Genomic DNA, 19,008 nt, shown 5'->3' with positions numbered 1-19,008 from the left:
GTTAATTTTTGTTATGTTCAGCGATGTTAATAAGCAACAGCATTCAAACTGACATGCATGGACCTTACCTTTATCCCTAACAGGAGATTGGGGAATCCGCGTTTCTGCAGTGGGTGGTGGCGTGACTGCTCCCTGGCTGGAAAGGGAGTCTCTATGACGAATGGTCTGGTTGATAAAGAAGCGCCACCGCCCAACTGGAGAAGAATGGGGCACTGAGTCCACTGGAAAAGCACAAAGACAGTTTAATACTCGTGAGAACATAAGTTGTAACATGTACAGAATTTTCTCATTCTACAACCTACAGTATCAGGAAGAAAATTTATGTTACAGACTCACTTGAGCTAGTGGGAGTGCCCACATGTAAATGTTCAGCTGATCCAGTCTAATGGGGAAATAAAGATTCAAATTCAACATTATCAAACCAAGACAAAAAATAAGAGGTGACAGATGTAAATCAACATACCCGTGATTGTGTCTGGAGAATTTCATGGGCTTTCTTAACTATTGTTCTAAGCTCTTCAACAAATTTGTTTTTCTCCACATCAAGGACAAAGTCCTCCTCCACCTAAAACATGCAAACAAACAGCAAATTGTGAAGCTATGCAATGAAGTTTAAGCATGAATGGAGACAACTGAAAATCATAAAGTTTACCATGTAATCTGCTATGTCTTCAGGTGCATCTCCTTCAATATCAAATTTGAATGTCACCATCTTGTTACTGTGAGTCTCCAGCTGACATTCTACCATATTGTCTCCTGTCCCAGACACCTGGGGAAATTATTATTATACATATTTACAAAATCTCCTCAAAACTCCTGACAATAAAATACACAATGTAAAAGAACAAGATTAAGCTGTTTCTTTCATGGTGTTGTTTTAGTCACCTGGAGCATGCTCAGCTGAAACTGCTGAAAACCTTTCTCAGCCTTCAGATATGAAGCTCTTCTCTGAGTCTTTGATTTCTCTAATTTTCCATTTGCCAAAAGCTGCAGAGCATCTTCACCATTAGCCGGAAATGACCTGTGGATGGTATTTGTGTTATATGTTGCCCTGAAAGCATATGTGAGTCAAGTTTGTGATGAACCATTTTTAGTTATGTGCTTATATACACTTCCAGACCAAAGAGATAAGTTGGCACCCACCCAAAGAAAGGCAACACATTCTTATTGTTTAAATCAAGCTTCTCCAATGTCACAGGATTTATTTCCATCCAATGTTGCATTTTCATCAAGATACTGTATTGATGATGGGAAAGTGCAAACACTGCACAAAGCCCTCTTAAGCACATCCAAATAATTCTCAAATGGGTTCAGATCTGAACTCTATAGTGGCTAAGCCATGTGTGAAATGATGTCTCATGCTACACAAATAATTCTTCCGCAATTTGAGTTTAATGAATCCTGCCATTGGAACATGCCCAAGCTATCAGGAAAGAAAAATATCAATAGATGGGATCACCTGCTCATTCAGTATATTCCGGTAATCAGCTGACGTCATTCTTTGGGCACATAATGTTGCTGAACATAGATCTAACCAACTGCAGGAAGCCCACATCATAACACTATCCCCCACAGGCTTGTACAGTAGGCACTAGGTATGATGGCTGCATCACTTCATTCACCTCTTTTTTTACCCTCATGCACCCATTTCTTTGGAATAGAGTAAATTTGGACCTTTTTTCATTGATATAGAGTCCAATTTTTATGCTCCCTAGTAAATTGAAGCATCTTTCCTTCAGTAAGCCTTAATGTTAAGTACTTCTTTTAAAGCTGCACAGTTGTTAAGTCCCAGTCATTTGAGTCCCCTTTACATTTGGCATGTGGATATGTTCTTTTACACATAGCCCTGAGTTTTACTTGGTTTATCTTTCATGGTTTGTCTGGTTATCATAGAGGTCTTTGATGGTTGTAGTCATCAAAGACCTCTATGATGACTACAACCATGGGCATAAATGTTCCCTTGCAGGTCACCAGGGCCCCGCTCTGGAGCTAGGTCTGGGGGTGGAGCACGAGAGCTAGCATCTGGTGGCTCAGCCCAAAAGGGTTACGTGGGCCCCACATCCCGTGGGCTCACCATCTGCGGGAGGAGCCGTCAGGGTCAGGTGCAATGTGAGCTGGGCGGCAGCAAGAGGCGGGGACCCTGGTGGTCCAATCTTCGGCTGCAGAAACTGGCTCTAGGGACATGGAATGTCACCTCTATGGTGGAGAAGGTGCCTGAGCTTGTGCGCGAGGTTAAGCGGTTCAGACTAGATATAGTTGGACTCACTTCGACGCATGGCTTGGGCTCTGGAACCAGTACCCTTGAGAGGGGCCGGACCTTCTTCCACTCTGGAGTTGCTCATGGTGAGAGGCACCGAGCAGCCCCCGGCTTGGTGCCTGCACATTGGGGTTTACCCCAGTGGACGAAAGGGTAGTTTCCCTCCACCTTCAGGTGGGGGGACGGGTTCTGACTGTTGTTTGTGCTTATGCACCGAACAGCAGTTCAGAGTACCTACCCTTTCTGGAGTCCTTGGAGGGAGTGTAGGAGGGTGCTCCTTCTGGGGACTCCATTGTTCTGCTGGGGGACTACACTGCTTCCGTGGGCAATGACAGTGAGACCTGGGGGGGAGTGATTGGTAGGCACGCCCCACCCAGGCATGCAGCTTCGGCTGTCACCGAGGCAAAAACTCGGGCTTAGGAGGAGTTCGGCAAGGCCATGGAGAAAGACTTCCGGATGGCTTCGAGGCGATTCTGGTCCACCATCCGGCGGCTCAGGAGGGGGAAGCAGTGCTCCGTCAATACTGTGTACAGTGGAGATGGGGAGCTCAACTCGGGACGATGTGGGTCGGTGAAAGGAATACTTCGAAGACCTCCTCAATCCTACCAACACGTCTTCTGATGCGGAAGCACAGCTGGGGGACTCAGGGGTGGACTCTCCTATCTCTGGGGCTGAAGTCGCTGAGGTGGTCAAAAAGCTCCTTGGTGGCAAGGCCCAGGGGATGGATGAGATTCACCCGGAGTTCCTTAAGGCTCTGGATGCTGTGGAGCTGTCCTGGCTGACACGCCTCTGCAGCATCGTGTGGACATCGGGGACAGTGCCTCTGGACTGGCAGATTGGGGTGGTGGTCCCTCTTTTTAAGAAAGGGGACCAGAGGGTGTGTTCCAATTTCAGGGGAATCACACTCCTCATCATCCCTGGTAAGGTCTATTTAGGAGTCCTGGTGAGGAGGGTTCATCGGATAGTCGACTCTCGGATTGAGGAGGAGCAGTGTGGTTTTCGTCCTGGTCACGGAACAGTGGACCAGCTCTATACCCTCTTTGGGGCCCTGGAGAGGTCATGGGAGTTTGCCCAACCAGTCTAGATGTGCTTTGTGGACCTGGAGAAGGCGTTCGACCGTGTCCCCCGGAGGCTCCTGTGGAGGGTACTACGGGAGTATGGAGTACTGGACCCGCTTGCACAAGCTGTCCGGTCCCTGCTCGACAGGTATCAGAGCTTGGTCCACATTGCCAGAATTTTTAGGCCAAGGTGTTGAGGGGATCCGGCTTGGTGGCTCAGGATTGGGTCTCTGCTTTCTGCAGATGATGTGGTCCTGCTGGCTTCATCTGGCCGTGATCTCCAGCTCTCACTTGAGCGATTCGCAGCCGAGTGTGAAGTGGCTGGCATGAGAATCAGCACTTCCAAATCTGAGACCATGGTCCTCAGCCGGAATAGGGTGGATTGCCCCTCTCCGGGTCAGGAGTCAGGTCCTGAAGGAGTTTATGTATCTCAGAGTCTTGTTCAGGGATGGAGGGATGGAGCGTGAGATCGACAGACGGATCAGTGCGGCGTCTGCAGTAATGAGGACTCTGCGCCAGTCTGTCGTGGTGAAGAAGGAGCTGAGCCAGAAGGCGAAGCTCTCAATTTACCAGTCAATCTACGTTCCTACCCTCACCTATGGTCATGAGCTGTGGGTCGTGACCGAAAGAACAAGATCTTGCATACAAGTGGCTAAAATGAGTTTCCTCCGCAGGGTGGCCGGGCTTTCTCTTAGAGATAGGGTGAGGAGCTTGGTCATCCGTGAGGGGTTCAGAGTAGAGCCACTGCTCTTCTGCATTGAGAGGAACCAGTTAAGGTGGCTCAGGCATCTGGTCAGGATTCCTTCTGGATGCCTCCATCCTGGTGAGGTGTTCCAGGCAGGTCCCTCTGGGAGGAGACCCCGGGGACACGCTGGAGGGATTATATCTCTCGGCTGGCCTGGGAACGCCTTGGGATCGCCCCCGCAGAGTGTGCAAATGTGGCTGGGGAGAGGGAAGTCTAGGCTTCCGTGCATAGGCTGCTGCCCCTGCGACCTGACCCCATATAAGCGGCAGAAGATGGATGGATGGATTTCTTCCTTGAAACGCAGCAGGTTCCCCACAGTCATTCCACTTTGAAATATGCATTGGACAGTTCTTAACCCAATTTTAGAAGTTTCTCTGTTGAGGCTTTCTCTACTTGACACATGTCTTAAACAAATTAACTGGAACCTTTCCCAGCAATCATTGGGTGAGAGGCAGGGTACACTCTGGACAGGTTGCCAATCCATCACAGCTTTTGAAAAATCTAACTGAAATCAAATTCAGGATAATTTAATTTTTTGATTGAAACAGCGAAATGTTTCATTGTGAATATTGGACATATTTACAATGTGCCTTTGTTAATAAAATTTTGGTTTATCAGATTAGAAAAATAATTGTATCTATATCTTATTTACATTTTACACATTGTTCCAACAGTGTAATTTTATCCAATCTTATATAAAAGATAAATGTTTTCAGTTGAGGATAAAATGATAAAAGACCTGGTTCAATGCTTCTTGTAATCATAACAAATAAATCCCCTTTTCAAACATCTGCTAAAATGCAAAATGTTTTAATAATTTCTTGCTATTGTATTCTTTTCACATATTATCTGTCAATGGAGGTCAGTGAACATTGAAATTGGACCTACCCTGATGAAGAATGGTGTTCTGATGTTCTTGTTAGGTGAAGGCCATCCTGGAGAGTAGTAAATATAGGCAGATAATATACATGCACATATTAAAAAAAGAAAAGTGAAAGTAGCGGCAACATCAGATGCAACTAAAGCAATACTATGAGTGAAGGTGGAAGTAGTTCTGCCAAAAATTATAGAAACTACAGAACTGTAAGATGGACTGTATGCTGAACTATAGATGGCATTTGCTAGCTACCTAAACATTTTTGCAAATGTAAGAAATACAATCACAAAATGAACCTGAATACAAATATTGGCATAGAAATTTTAACTAAATTTATTTCTCCTGAAAAAGAACATTCCTTCATTTAAAAAAAAGTAACTTTTTAAGCAAAATGAGAAAAATTCCAGATATGTTGAAATACTTTTTGTAAATGCTTGTGATGTTTCTAAGAAATGTTGCACCAAGGAAAAAATCATGAAGAGCAGGACACTGTGGAAACCATTTCAAAAGAAATATATTGTGTGTTGACATTTAGCAGATTTCTTTAGGGGTTTATGGCTGTACAACAAAAAAAAAGTTTAACTGAATAAATAAAAGTTGGAAGATCCAATTTTGTAAATGGGTTAGCGATTACGCGTGGTCTAAATGTCATTAAAAACCTTTGGAGAGAGCTAAAACCTGTGACGACTCTGGCAGCCTTAAAATAGCCTGAACAAATGGCAAATGTTGAATGGCAAAAACTACTAAAAAAAAAGAAAAACAGGTGCAAGAAACTTCAAGATGGCAACAAGTTGCTACCAAAGTTGTCATAGTATCTACCAAATAAATAAACACTGGCACTGGCTGCCAATAATTGTGTTCAGTATACAATTTGTTATGTACTTTGTATTTTATTTTATGAAAGCCTTTTTGTTGTTTTTAATTTAGCAGCGTTTGACATCTAATTAAAAAGAAACTTAATGCAGCATAAGTGTTCAATTTGCTTTCTGAACATTTTAAATGATGCGTTTGCATTCCAAGGAGATCAACAATTTTGGTCCGTTGGCTAATTCAACAAAATACAGATTTTTTAAGAATCAGAAAGTGTTAGTTTGAGATGTAGTCAGAATTTTTTCCCACACAGTACTCTCATTTATCCTACTTTTATGTCAACAAAGTCACATGATCTCTTAATTAATATAGCAACTTTTCATACTTTATGTACCTGAGAAATGCCCAGTATGGAAAGGTCACAGTCTTGCAACGAGGCTTGGGGCAGTATGGGAGCATTAGAGTCAAGTGATTGTAGAGTAGTTACAGGTGGAGAGGTGGGAATAAAGTCGGCCTGCCCCGGTAAGGTTACCTGGGTTGTTGGCTGAGATGTAGGATGTTCTGTAGCAGGAGCAGTGGCAGGTAGTTTGGATGGGAGAGCTGGTAGTGATGTTGAAGGACATGAAATATGTGAAGGGCTGAGTGGCATTTGTTGTGCAGGAAAGACAGTATGAGACGGAGCAAGATGTTCAGGTATTGGTGTCTGAGTGTGAGAATGAGTTTGTGTCTGAACTTGTGTCTGTGTTTGGGAGTGTGCTTGAAACTGATTGCTGGTTTGTGTGTGTGTGTGAGCTGTCATCATCTGTTTGGCTTGGTGCTGTGGGGATGGTGGGGCGCCTGCAACTAGGTGACCGTAGAGCGGCAGGGTCCTGTTCTGTGACTGAGGCTCGGCCACATTGCTGGGACTTAACTGCACAGGAGGCTGAACCCCCAGGTGTGAAGTAGGGGGACACTGTGGAGGAAGTTGTGTCTCATCAAGGGTTGTCATAGCTGGAGTTAGAGATGTTTGCTGAATGGGAGATGGAATTGGCTGTGTCGGTCCTGTGGGGTGGACCTGTAGGATAGGTAGGGCTGTTTGCTGATGCACTTGAGGAAGCTGATATTGCTCAGGTGACTGAGGCACAAATGTCTGGGAGATTGGCTGAATGAATGAAGGGTCAGTGGTGTTTCCTTGGGACTGCTGCAGAGGCTGGACAACTGGGTGTTGTCTTGTTTGGCCTAGAACTTCGCTTTGTCCAGTTTGCATGGAATGTGGAGTAGCATTAAGGTTTGCAGGATCAGCTATGGAAGTAAAACCATCTATCTTTGTTCCAATACTTCCCACTGAGCCAGGAGACAGAATCATCTGCTGATACTGGAGTACTGGTTGCTGGTGCACCTGCTGCTGAGTAATGGGAACCACATCCTGCTGTGCAGTTGGCATTAGTTGGTGAGAGGGCTGGGAGACATACTGGGGGTTCAAAGGAACAGCTGAAGGCTGAGGATGCAGCTGGCCCTGAGGTTGTTGTTGGACCTTGGGCTGGATGAGCCCTGCCATTTGAACATTCTGCCGAATATGAGTCTCATGTTGGACTTGACTAGGAACTAAACCAGCTGCAACTGGAGAGTGAACAGCAGCTTGGCTTTGTTGGCCCATCATCTGCATGTCAGCTTTTGAGACCTGGCCATGTAGTGGTTGGGACTGGGAAATAGCTGTGTGCAGAGGCTGAGACTGGATTAAGGGCTGAGCAGACATCTGACTCTGTGGTGGAGTTACAGGTCCGGGATAACTAGTCTGCAAAGGAACTTGCTGAGTATTGATGATGTGGGTTTGTCCCTGAGTCATTGCTGCTGGGGGTGTTACATGAGTCTCAGCCATTGCTTGAGCAGCTCGAGGAGCTGACTGGACTGGAAAAAGCACTGGGATCTGCTTCTGATAATGAACTTCACTTTGCTGTGTGGGGACAACGGGAGACGTCTGGGCAAGGATCTGTGTGGTTTGAATGTTCATGGGCAGCTGAGACTGAGCAACTAAATGTATTTGGTGCTGAACTGCTTCAGTACCAGCTGGAGTACTAACTGAATGATGAGGTTCCATCACAGAGGCATGGTGCTGTGGCTGAGCAACAAATGCTTGCTCCTGCTGATTAAATTTTACTTGCTGTTGTTGCTCTATCATTTGTTGTTCAGCAGTATGATGTGCAAACTGACTGGTGTTTAGTTGTGGGATGCCCATCTTATGTATATCACTAGGTTGCTGCTGAATCTGCAGCTCAGTGTTGCTTTGTGGAGTGGGGACAGGCTCTTGTTTTTCAGTTTGCTGCAGCTGAATGATGGCAGCATGCTGCTGCTTCGTCTCTTGAATCTGCTGTTTTATTAAAGCCTGTTGTTGTAATATCTCTGCTTGTTGCTGTTGCAACAGGATCTGTTGTTGATGTTGCTGTTCCAATTGCTGTTGCAGCAGAGCTTGCTGCTGTTGTTGCTCTATCTGTTGCTTGCGTTGTACTTGTTGCTGCTCTTCTTGTAGCTTTTGCTGCTGTAAAATTAAATGGTTTTGCAAATGCTGTTGCATCAGTACTTGTTGCTGCTGCTGTTCCATCTGCTGGCTTAAGTTCTGCTGTTGCAGCTGTTCATTTTGTTGTTGGGACTGCTGGGATTTTTGCTGAAATAAATTCTTTTGTGGTTGTCCACTTTGCTGTTCAATCTCTGTTTCAGTTTGTGCTCCACCTTCATGTTGTCCTACATGATAAAACTGACTTTGTTTATGTTGTTGTTGCTCTAACTGGTGCTGTAAGAGGGCTTGTAGTGGTTGCTCTTGTTGCACAAGACCTTGTAGTTGTTGTTGCTCTTGCTTTGAAAGAGCTTGTTGCTGTTGTTGATCCATCAGTTGTTTGTGTTGAAATGCTTGCTGCTGTTGTAACTGGGCCTGCTGTTGCTGCTGTTGAAGGAGAGCTTTTTGTTGCTGATTACCAAACTGCTGCTGGACATACAACTGATGTTGCTCAGCCTGCAATGACTGTTGCTGCTGCTGTTGTAACAGAGCTTGCTGTTGCTGAAGTTGTTGCAGTTGTTGGGATTGCATCACTGTTTGCTCAGAAGGATCACTTGTTGGCTGCAGTTTATATGTCAGGGGCTGCTCCACTGGCTGAGGTCCTGACGTAGCTGGTTGCTCCATACCATGCAGCTGAGAATTTGGCTGGACATGTTGGACAGGCTGTTGTAGACAGATCTGCTGCAGAGGTTCATGTTGATGTTTCTGGACAGCTGAAGCTGAAATGCTCTGCTGAACCTGTTCTGATGGCAGTACAGTGGCACTAACTTGCTGTTCATGCAGAGTGGCTTGGGCCTCTATTTTCTGTTTTGACTGCAGCTTCTGAAGGGAGGTGGTTTGTGGATCCATCCCTATTGGTTGTTGTGGGACAACAGTTTGCTGTGGGGTGATGACAGGCGGTGTTTGCTGTTGTGCAACACAGAGATTGGTGTCAGTGAAATGCATAGGAGTGGCAGGGTGTAGGGTCTGCTGAACGTGGGGCACAATGGTCCCTGCTAGTCCAGCAGGATCATTGACTGGCATGTTTGTAGAGAGAACATTAATGGGTGCTTGTGGGGAAACAGGAGGTATATATGATGGTGAAGGGGCCATTGATCCATGGGGAGTGGTAGTTTGAAGTGTATCTGATGGAAATGTTTGTGACTATGTAGTGATAATGACAAAATGTTCAATGGAATTGAAAGAAAGGGGAGAAGAAAGCAGTAAAAAAAAAAAACATTAGGTTAAGAATAAGCTTTGGTAAGCAGCATAAATTATGAACATATTTCATTTTAATCACAGAGTTTCCCACAGTGTTTCAATGGGAGTGTGCATTGGATTGCCAGAGATTTACACTGGCACAGCTTATAAATAAAAGCTAAACAGGGACATAGAATCAAAGATAAACTGGGCAGAAGCTCATATTTACATAACAAGGCTAAACAATTTTTAATGACAAATTTGAATTATTTCTTGCACTTCATTTTCTCCACTCAGTTACTTCCTGGAAGAAACTCTGTGTAAGGTTGCAATCATGGGGTTGATTTGTAGTTGTTATTTGATATTTAATAGTTACTTAAGGGAAAAGCGCACAGATGTAAAAAAAAAAAAAAAAAGTACCGAGATTATAGCTTTACTTCTATTATTCTAAGACATTTAACATCATCCTTTTTACCAAAATATACTTTAGAGTTGCACTTGAAGATACCTGTGGAACCATAGTACTGGGTTGAAGAAATGTCTGACCAACAGGTCCCCCTCCACTTTGGCCAATGGACATGCTTGAAATACCAAAACTCTGACCAAGAGGCACATTTGGAACATTTCCGCTCTCACCAAGAGAGAAGGTCTGAGGATTAGTCAATGCACCAGTACTCTGTACCACAAGAAATAAATAAAACACATATTAATTCTTTTTTGTATTTTCAGTACAATGATTTCAAATGCTATTTAATAAAGCCATTTATGGTAATTATTAATAAAAAAGAAGCATAGACCTATGGTTACCATAGGGGGGAGAGTGTTCTGGGAGTGGGAGTATGATTCCCCTTGCTGAGAGTACGCCTGGCTCTGTCCGCTTGCATAGGATTCACAGCTGGCAGAGCCAATGCTCTCCCCTTCTCAGTGAAAGACAATTTGAAAACAATTTGTAAAAAAAAAAAAAAAAAAAAAAAAAAAAAGGTGAAACACCTGTACTTGTGCAAATTGTGACATTCACTGGTTTTACTTTCATCTAAATTTTCACCATGTCACTTGCTTCATAAATATGTGTAGTTTTACTCCCACCATTTGGTACATGTCATGAAAATACATTCATTACCTGGCAGACTCAGGGTTGTCCCACTGAAAATATGTTGCTGTCTGACATGCTGGTCCACTTCAGGCAGCTCCTCAGACTCCTGCACGACTCCTCCAGCTCCTTTTTCTCCAGTTCCTACTTGTCCAGCTGCCCCTTGCATCAGTGAAGATGGGCATGGATGAGAAAAAGCGTAGGAAGTGAGCGATAAGCCTTTTCGTTCTTCAATGCCTTGCTGAAGCAGCTGCTGCTGTCGACGCTCTCTTGACTTTTTGATAAGATTTACACGGTCCCTGATGGATTTTCCCACCACTTTGGCATCACTCTCATGGAAAAAGCCTGATTTCACCTGTGATAAAGAAAAAGGGAGTGATGAAAATAGATTAAAAATATGTATACATAGGTTGAAGGTTTCTGGGTTCACAGAATTTATTTTGGAGTGACCTGATCTTTATGAAGACTTATAAGCATCGACACCTTAACCAAGTGAACCCTATCTGACTTTCAAACCATCATACCTAAATTTTTCATGAGTCTCACCATCTCTAGAGCCACTTCTTCAGCGCTATCATTCTCCAAGTCATAGCTAAACTCAATGGCTTCATTGTCCTTGTGCTTCCCCTTCAATTTCTTAGGGTCTTCAACCCAAATCCGAAGAGCCAGACAATCCTGGATGCCTGTGTCCTCCTCTGCCAACTCCACTCGGACTCCGGTGTCCTCCCCAAAGAATGCATGGTTCAGGAGGTCTCGGATGGAAAGTCTTTCAAGGAAAATAAATAAATAAAACAGAGACAAGAAAGTTTTTGATTTCCAGGTTAATGACTTCATAAAAAGATCACGTTACGAAATAAAAGCCTGTTTACCTCTGGCTTTTGTTCTGTCGAATACAGCCTTCAATGATCTCTTTGATCTCTGGGTCATTTACCTTATCAAAGCTGGCGGGCTTTATACCCTGTCAAAACCAAAAAGAATTAAAAAAATATATATATATATATTTAAATATAAGAAATGTGTTTTCTCATTCAAAATAAATAGTAGTGATCATATATACAGTAAATAACAAAAGAAAAAAAGGAAAAAAACACTAATTCGATCTATGTCATCGCCACCAATATGCTGTGAGACTGAATGACAGTGATTTCATCAAAGACACTCACACTTGTAACTTTGCGATAAATCTGAGCAGCATTTTGGCATTCAGAGTAGGGGTATTCTGAAGTGGCCATCTCCAGCATACACATCCCAAAGGCATACACGTCCACTGACTCATCATAATGTTCCTCATACATCTCTGGAGCCATGAACTCTGGGGTTCCTGTTTAGGCAAGACAGTGGTTAATACTGCATAACAACCAAAACAGAGTAACACTGTTTCACCATTCTCAATGTTTATCACAAACTGTATTTACTGTGATACTATTTTTTACATTAAGCAGACATGCCCAAGGCTTGAAATCCAGTTCAAACTTTGACTGCAGTCTTGCTGGTAACATTGATTTGCTTCTTGAAAATAACTTCATTGTATCAAACTGTACAGTGCAAATATAACCTAAAACAACAAATTGTCACACAAGACTTCAAATTTAACAAAGAGGCTAATAATATATAATATAGCAATTCTATAAAATTATTATATTTGATTTGCAGTAAAAATGTAAGTACAACTAGACCATGTGTTTAAGATATAAGTGGGCACTTATATCTTACTCCGTAAGAGTAGTTAACCAACCAAGATCACTTAAGAAGCAAACTTTCTGACAGAAGATTAAATAGAGTGCTTAAAAGTAATTTGTCTTCATATGCTGCCTACCGATGACACTCTTAGCAAACGAGGTCCTCATAAGTGTGGCCAGTCCCAGGTCACCTATCTTGACTGATCCTGTGGGACCTGTTATGAAGATGTTGTCACATTTGAGATCCCGGTGGACAATTGGTGGAGTCCTTGTGTGCAGGAACTGAAGACCCTTCAGAATTTGCCTACACCAGCTCCTTAGGACCTTAGGTTTCATCACCTTAAAGCGCTTCAGATAGCTACAAAGAGGGCAAATACAATCACACAAGCATACTGTCATTTCAATGTTTCATTTTAATGGATTCTCACTTTACATTAGAATGATGTGATACATGTCTTTCCCATGTGTAATAACTGTTCCAACATCAATCATATATTTTATTAATCAGGTTGGTAATTCAAGCTATGAACCAAAAAACGTACTGACATAAAAAGAAATTTATCCCCCAACTAAAGGTATAAGGCGATATCAGCTAACTATAGAATTAGGCTCACAGCCTCAGCGGGCCGTACAGATTATGAAGCTCAAATTAAACTGATTTAGATAACATTACTCTTGGAAACTAATTTACATTTTCAATAATTATGGTTTTGAAAGTTGTTTTTTAAATCTGTGCATGTATTCTTTCACTACAGAATGTAATTAGTTGGAGTGCAGAAGTAAATACGATGTCAGTGTCAAAACATTACGAAATCCTTATGGGAATTATCAGATTTGTTGTGACTCAGGCGCAATGGTGAAAAATAGTTTTTTTTTATTTATACAAACTCAGGATAAGGATTTTATACTCACGTTTTGAGTGTTCCTGATGTCATGAGTTCAGTAACAAGTACAATGCACTTCTTCCCACGGAGCACAGACTCCCAGGAATCATAGAAGCGAACAATGTTGGGATGCTGAAGCCCCTTCAGCATCTCTGCCTCTTCCTTGAAGCGTTGCTGCTCCGCCTTGGTCAGCTTACGATCCTACATTGAAAGGTAAATGTCATGTTATATGGCTGGAAGGTTAACACTTTCCTACTTGAAAGCTGGTTGTTCTAAAACTGAAAAAAATCTTCCACCAATATTTTTCAAGTCATAGAGGATTGCTTCCACAATATTGTGTTAATTTATTAAAAACATCTCAAAGCTATTCAGTGTTTCTCAATCCAGGTCCTCAGAATCCATGGCCCTGAATGATTTATGTTCCTACTAACACACCTACTAACACCTACTAACACACCTGGGTCAAATTATTTAACTTCCTCAAGTTTTTTGCTTGCTTGGTAATGAGTCCTTCATTTCATTCAGGTGTTTTAAAGTATGGTTATTTCTAACAGATGCAAGGCAGTCCTCGGGACCAGGATTGAGAGAGGATTAAAAAACATGTAAGATTGTGCAATAACCACTATTGCCACGAGATGGCAATAGCAACTTAGAGTTGCAGCAATGCTGAGACAACACCCCTGAAGCTTTAAAAAACTCACTTCTGCTGCATCTGCCACACATCCCTTGTATGATGTACACAGCATGAATGTTGCAGAAATGTTGCAGAAATATATATATATATATATATATATATAGATATATATATATATAGATATATATATATATAGATATAGATATACACACACATCTGAATTACTGGTGCATTGAATACTGTAATTTAAAGACACGATACAAACCAAAAAACTTTGGTATTGGGTTTGTATTGGGAAAAATGAACATCCTTTAACTATTTAGAAAGAAGGGGAAATAACCTAATCAAATATATAAAACCATGGTCTGTCTGACGTTTTAGTTGAGGGAGTTTGATGGCAGCCACTGTCATGTCACCAGCCTATAAATAGTCATCATAACACTAGTTTTCCACTGATCAATTCTATTGACGTTGAGCTTTTTGCTTCACACAAAACCCATCAAGGAGTGGCAGTGCCCTGCAGGTATTTAGATTCAAGTAAACCCATTTTCCTGCACATAATGTATTTTTCTCTGACTCTAACTATATATATGAATATTTATAACACTGCTTCTTTTACTACCTAGGTCTGTGTTATGTTTGTCTTTCTGTTGTGTACCGGTTTTGTGTCCATTTTTGGTAATACAAGTGGGGGAGACAATGCCATCTGCCCTCCTATTTCAAAGTGAAGCAGCATGCACAAAAAGGCTGCTCCTTGCTGCACAATTTTAGCCTGAAATGGGCCCAGTCAATGGCTGCTTTCATAACATCATATTCGTACTTGCCAACTACTTTACATACAGATCAGATAGAAGTATTAGTTAATCATGTGTGCACAAGTTTTAAACTATGGTTTAGTATCATTGCTGGCTGTTTGTACCTCTCCACAAATTCTTCGCGCTTTTAATACAGTTCACAAATGTAATTATAATGTAATTTGTATTACTTGCCCTTTTCAAACACTGGTGCAACTAAAACTGCTTCATAGAGTGTGTTTAACTTTGCCTCTGTTTAAAGGCTCATGCCTTTTGTCTCACTCCTCTTATGAAACATCACTCAGCTTCACTGTCTGGCACAGTGAGGGACAGAGAGCCTGAATGTGTGTCTCTGTCTGGTGCCTCCTCAGCGTCTATTGTGTCTCGCTGAGTTACGAATCAGTCAGACTTAGGGTCAGCAAAGGTCAGTTCGAAAGTTCAGTTAGAAAGTGTCTAGACAGATTTACACAAACCCAAGCCTTTACTACAAACCAACTTACAACATGGACTCAAAGTGGTTCATGAAAAATTCAAAGCCTTTTAACGTTTTCTGTATGTCTACATAAAATAACAACAAATTTAATCAATTAACAACAGTTATTTGATAAAAGCCCTTAAATTAGATAAAGATAGCTATTTTGAAGAAGTCATTTCAAATATTGTATTTGAGCATTTATTTGGAATGGGAGGAATGACATTTCAGTGAATGGCATTACAGTTACCTGTAGATGAAATTAGACGAGGCATTTTAGGTGTTAGTAGGAGCCTTGAGTTATTTTTCAGATGGGTCAATTAAAGGTCCAAAAAAGGCAAGGTCATACAGACAAGCCAGAGGACTGTAGAAAATGTTTGTGAACAAATGAGATCAAAACAGAACATTTTGTTTTGAATGAGCGTCACAGTGTTTGAAGGAAAAAATACACTGTACTTCAGCATAACAGCCTCATCCTATCTGTGAAACAGGCTGATGACATATCTTTGTTTGGGCCCTTTTTGCTGCATTTGGGTGAGGTTAGCTTGCTGTTACAGACAAAACAATGAGCTCAGAATTATATCACTGAATTGTGCCAGGACATAAGGGCACTAAAAGAAAAAAAAAGACTATTTAACGAGACTACAACCCTTGATGATTATGTCTTTATTGTAAATGGTCCAACCAGAATTAATCCAATGTGTCCAAGTCCAAGTCAAAATCCAAACTGTAATCCGACAGAAATATTGAAGGAGGACTTGAAATGAGCAGTTCAAATGGATATAAGAGGGACCATTTACAGAAATGTTTAGCTGTTTATTGATCATAGATGAAAACAAAGATTAACTTACTTTTACTAAAAAGCAATATTTAGCAATGGGCCATTTTGAATAATTAATAATCTGGTAAATTAATACTGCTTCCATTGCCTAACCAGACTGTCTTTATCAAGTAACATGATTTCTGTGAGAACACAAAGACGATTAAGGATTCACAAAGACAAAACAGCAACCATCTGTAAAAGTGACATAGATTTTCTGAGTCATCAGATAAATGACAAAGTAAAACATTCATCCATTTATTTTCTATGCCGCATAGTCCAATTAGGATCACAGGGAAGCTGGAGCCTGTCCCAGTAATCACCAGGCGATAGGCAGGGTACAGTATGACTAGACTGGATGGTGATGCTGCTACTGTGTTAAAAGTTGAACTTTTCAAATCAAATACCAAACAAAGTTCTATATAACTATAGTTCTCAAACTGGAAGTCAGGATACCCATAATGGTCGCTAGAGAATTTCAGTGCAGGGTCACCAGATTATTGTAAAAAATATATAGCTAGATTTTTCAGAATAAATGTAGTATTTTACCATGTTTGTCAAAATTACTCCATTTTTGCCTCTCAACACATGCAATGCTTGTGAACACGCTATATTGCATTTTCACAGACAAACTAACTGGATGAAGACACATATTTTGCACCTTTGAAAGACAAAGCTTTAAAAAAGTCATGGACAGATTTTTTCTGAAATTTTTGTAAAATCCAAATAAAAGATTAACTAACAAGTGATTTGATTTTTATGGTGATCCGGATCACTGCCTATATCCAGGAATTTTTTTAAAAGATTCTTTACTATGGGGAGATAGGAATCATTGCAAATAAGAATAAATAAGATCCACAATTACTGGCAAAGAATAAACACAATGGCCTGATGAGGTCTGATGTGTGCTTGTTGTTTGTTTGCGAATCAGTTTTATCAAGTCAAAAAATGTAGAATATGATTCAGTAATGTTGAACTGAAAATGCTAAAATCAACTGCTTTTTAAAGCTGTAGTATGAATTGTTATATGTTATAGCAACATTAAAGTGGCCAATTTTACAGTTTTATGAGGTATAAATGGCTCATAAAAATATTTTAAATATAACACATTCAATTTTCTAGACATTTGTGTTATTTTACATATACCAGTAAAAACCTGTATTCCCATATGTGGGGGCATTCATAAACAGAGTTAAGACCTCTTTTTCAGGCTCAGACATCTTTTAAATTAGCCTGATGAAACTGTGAGGTAAATGAATAAGTGACATCTATTTTTGCAAACACTGCATTGAGTGTCACATATCATAGGGATTACATTCAGGTTACATTCATGTCTGAGGAACCTGTACTGGCATTTTCAACCACTGTAAACACTGTGGATAATCCACTTGCTGTAAGGGGAAAATTGTAAATCGAGTGCATGCAGTACATACCAGCATGCAGTGTAGGTGTAAGCGTGTCAGCATTTGAAAATCCAAGGTGGCGGATGGCGAGGATTAGATTACTGTAAGCTACAACAGCTCTGACTAACAAGATAGATTGCTGCAAAAAGGCTGCATTCCACAGCAGATTTAAACTCCTAACCAGTGGGACAATTTCACTAACCCATCTTTAGCCTCTCCAAAACCACTTTATAACATAAATATGTACTTCTAAGAAATGTTATTACCTCTGCATTTTGAAGCTATGACTGAGCCACTTAAACTGCAACTTCATCTAGCCGGCTAACTGGAAGATAGTTAGCAAATAAGCTAGTACAGCTTTAAACAATAACAATAAAGCATGTTTATAAACAGAAATTGTTGACACAAAACATGCTTACTGGGGACATATTTTATCAATCACAATAAATAATATTCATGTCATCTAATTTTGATGGTAATTTCTTCATAGTTTTAAAGTCATGATTAGGCTCAATAGTTAATGGTATTGTTATGTGGTCAGTGTAAAAAAATAAAATTGCAAATAAATCTCTGCTGCTGGTTACAAATAAACATTGTGGTAGTAGGATACAGCCCCAGGGACACTTGCCAATTGTCAATGGCCCGGATAAATGTATGTCTGGCCAGTTTGGCTGGATTCATTCCAATTGGGTCTGGTCACTTAAGCCGCAGTCTATTGGAAATAGACTCTTTTAAATCTTGGTTGCACATTACTAATATGTAGTTGGCCCAACCCAACTGCTCTTCATCAAAAACCTCAACTAAATCCTCAGCACCTCCCTTTATTGTTGTTTGTCATACCAAGTCAAAGAGCTATAATGATAAAAATGCTTGCAGCATGCATTGTCTGTTCTTAAAAAACACAGGAATGACAGCAGGTGTTTCTAACCATAAGAATCCAGTTGGTCATAACAACAGTAGGTATGATCTTAAAATCTTTTATATAATTCAGTTCTTGTATGAATGACCAAACTGGGGGTCCTACATAACTGTCCTCCTGTGCTGACCTGACCTGTTTACCTGTAGACATAAATGAAAAAAGATTTATGAGTCAATCAATTAGATATTTCAGTAACTACTCATTACTGAACATCAGTGCTGAAAATGATTTGAGCCCTTTGAGTATGGCAGAGCTAAACTGAGTCGGACCAGTCTGGGATGACTGGGTTGAACCAGTCTGGTTTCTGCCGCCCGAGTTATGCTGCCTGTGCAGGGTTTTTGTTCCAGCCTGACAGGCACCCACAGTAATTAACTCCCTGGATCACTCTGCATGCTCACTCAAACAGACAAAAAGTGATGGGGGGGGGGGGGGGGGGGGGGGGGAGCAAGGGGAGGGAGGAAGAGAGAGGGAAAGTGATAGTCAGGATAATACAACAACAAACTGTATGTCTGACACAAATAGGGAGCTATAACTCATACAGAGAAATACAGTAAGTGTACAATATTTACACAAATGCATCCACTCAAGGTAATATGTGCTAAAATGAAAAGGTTTGCTCTTTGTTGTGTGAAATTTACAGCAACACAATAAAAGAGAGAAGGTATCTTTGCAGTAAAGTGTAGTTATGTACTCTTTTCAGCTCCATTTAGCCAGCTGGCTTCTCTTACTTTATGGCCACAAGTAAGGAGCATGCTGTTCCAAGAAAGTAGTCTGACAGTCAGGTAAAGCATTGGCTTCTACACTTGTTATCTATAACCATATACCAACCATTTACCATATTGCTCTTTCAAGCAGGA

The 19,008-nt window shown here is 41.2% G+C and overlaps 1 protein-coding gene across 3 annotated transcripts in view; it reads right to left on the bottom strand.

Moving 5' to 3' along the window:
* Positions 1-19,008, bottom strand: part of wnk3 (WNK lysine deficient protein kinase 3) — a gene marked incomplete at its 5' end in the record, with an annotated part of 32,523 nt that overhangs the window by 10,172 nt on the left and 3,343 nt on the right. For all 3 annotated transcript variants that reach the window (XM_079239289.1, XM_079239290.1, XM_079239291.1), the window contains 14 exons: positions 69-221; positions 337-382; positions 464-565; positions 653-769; positions 886-1,021; positions 4,949-4,995; positions 9,965-10,132; positions 10,264-10,373; positions 10,577-10,901; positions 11,093-11,312; positions 11,416-11,504; positions 11,710-11,867; positions 12,363-12,583; positions 13,138-13,310. In XM_079239289.1, the coding sequence (XP_079095415.1) occupies positions 69-221; positions 337-382; positions 464-565; positions 653-769; positions 886-1,021; positions 4,949-4,995; positions 9,965-10,132; positions 10,264-10,373; positions 10,577-10,901; positions 11,093-11,312; positions 11,416-11,504; positions 11,710-11,867; positions 12,363-12,583; positions 13,138-13,310 (2,065 nt within the window). The remainder of the gene's footprint in view (positions 1-68; positions 222-336; positions 383-463; positions 566-652; positions 770-885; positions 1,022-4,948; positions 4,996-9,964; positions 10,133-10,263; positions 10,374-10,576; positions 10,902-11,092; positions 11,313-11,415; positions 11,505-11,709; positions 11,868-12,362; positions 12,584-13,137; positions 13,311-19,008) is intronic.

Source organism: Telmatherina bonti (assembly GCF_933228915.1).
Source record: "Telmatherina bonti genome assembly, chromosome: 4".
Lineage (NCBI taxonomy): Eukaryota > Metazoa > Chordata > Actinopteri > Atheriniformes > Telmatherinidae > Telmatherina > Telmatherina bonti.
Note: the sequence above shows the minus strand (reverse complement) of the source record. Positions and strands in the feature narration are given on the sequence as shown.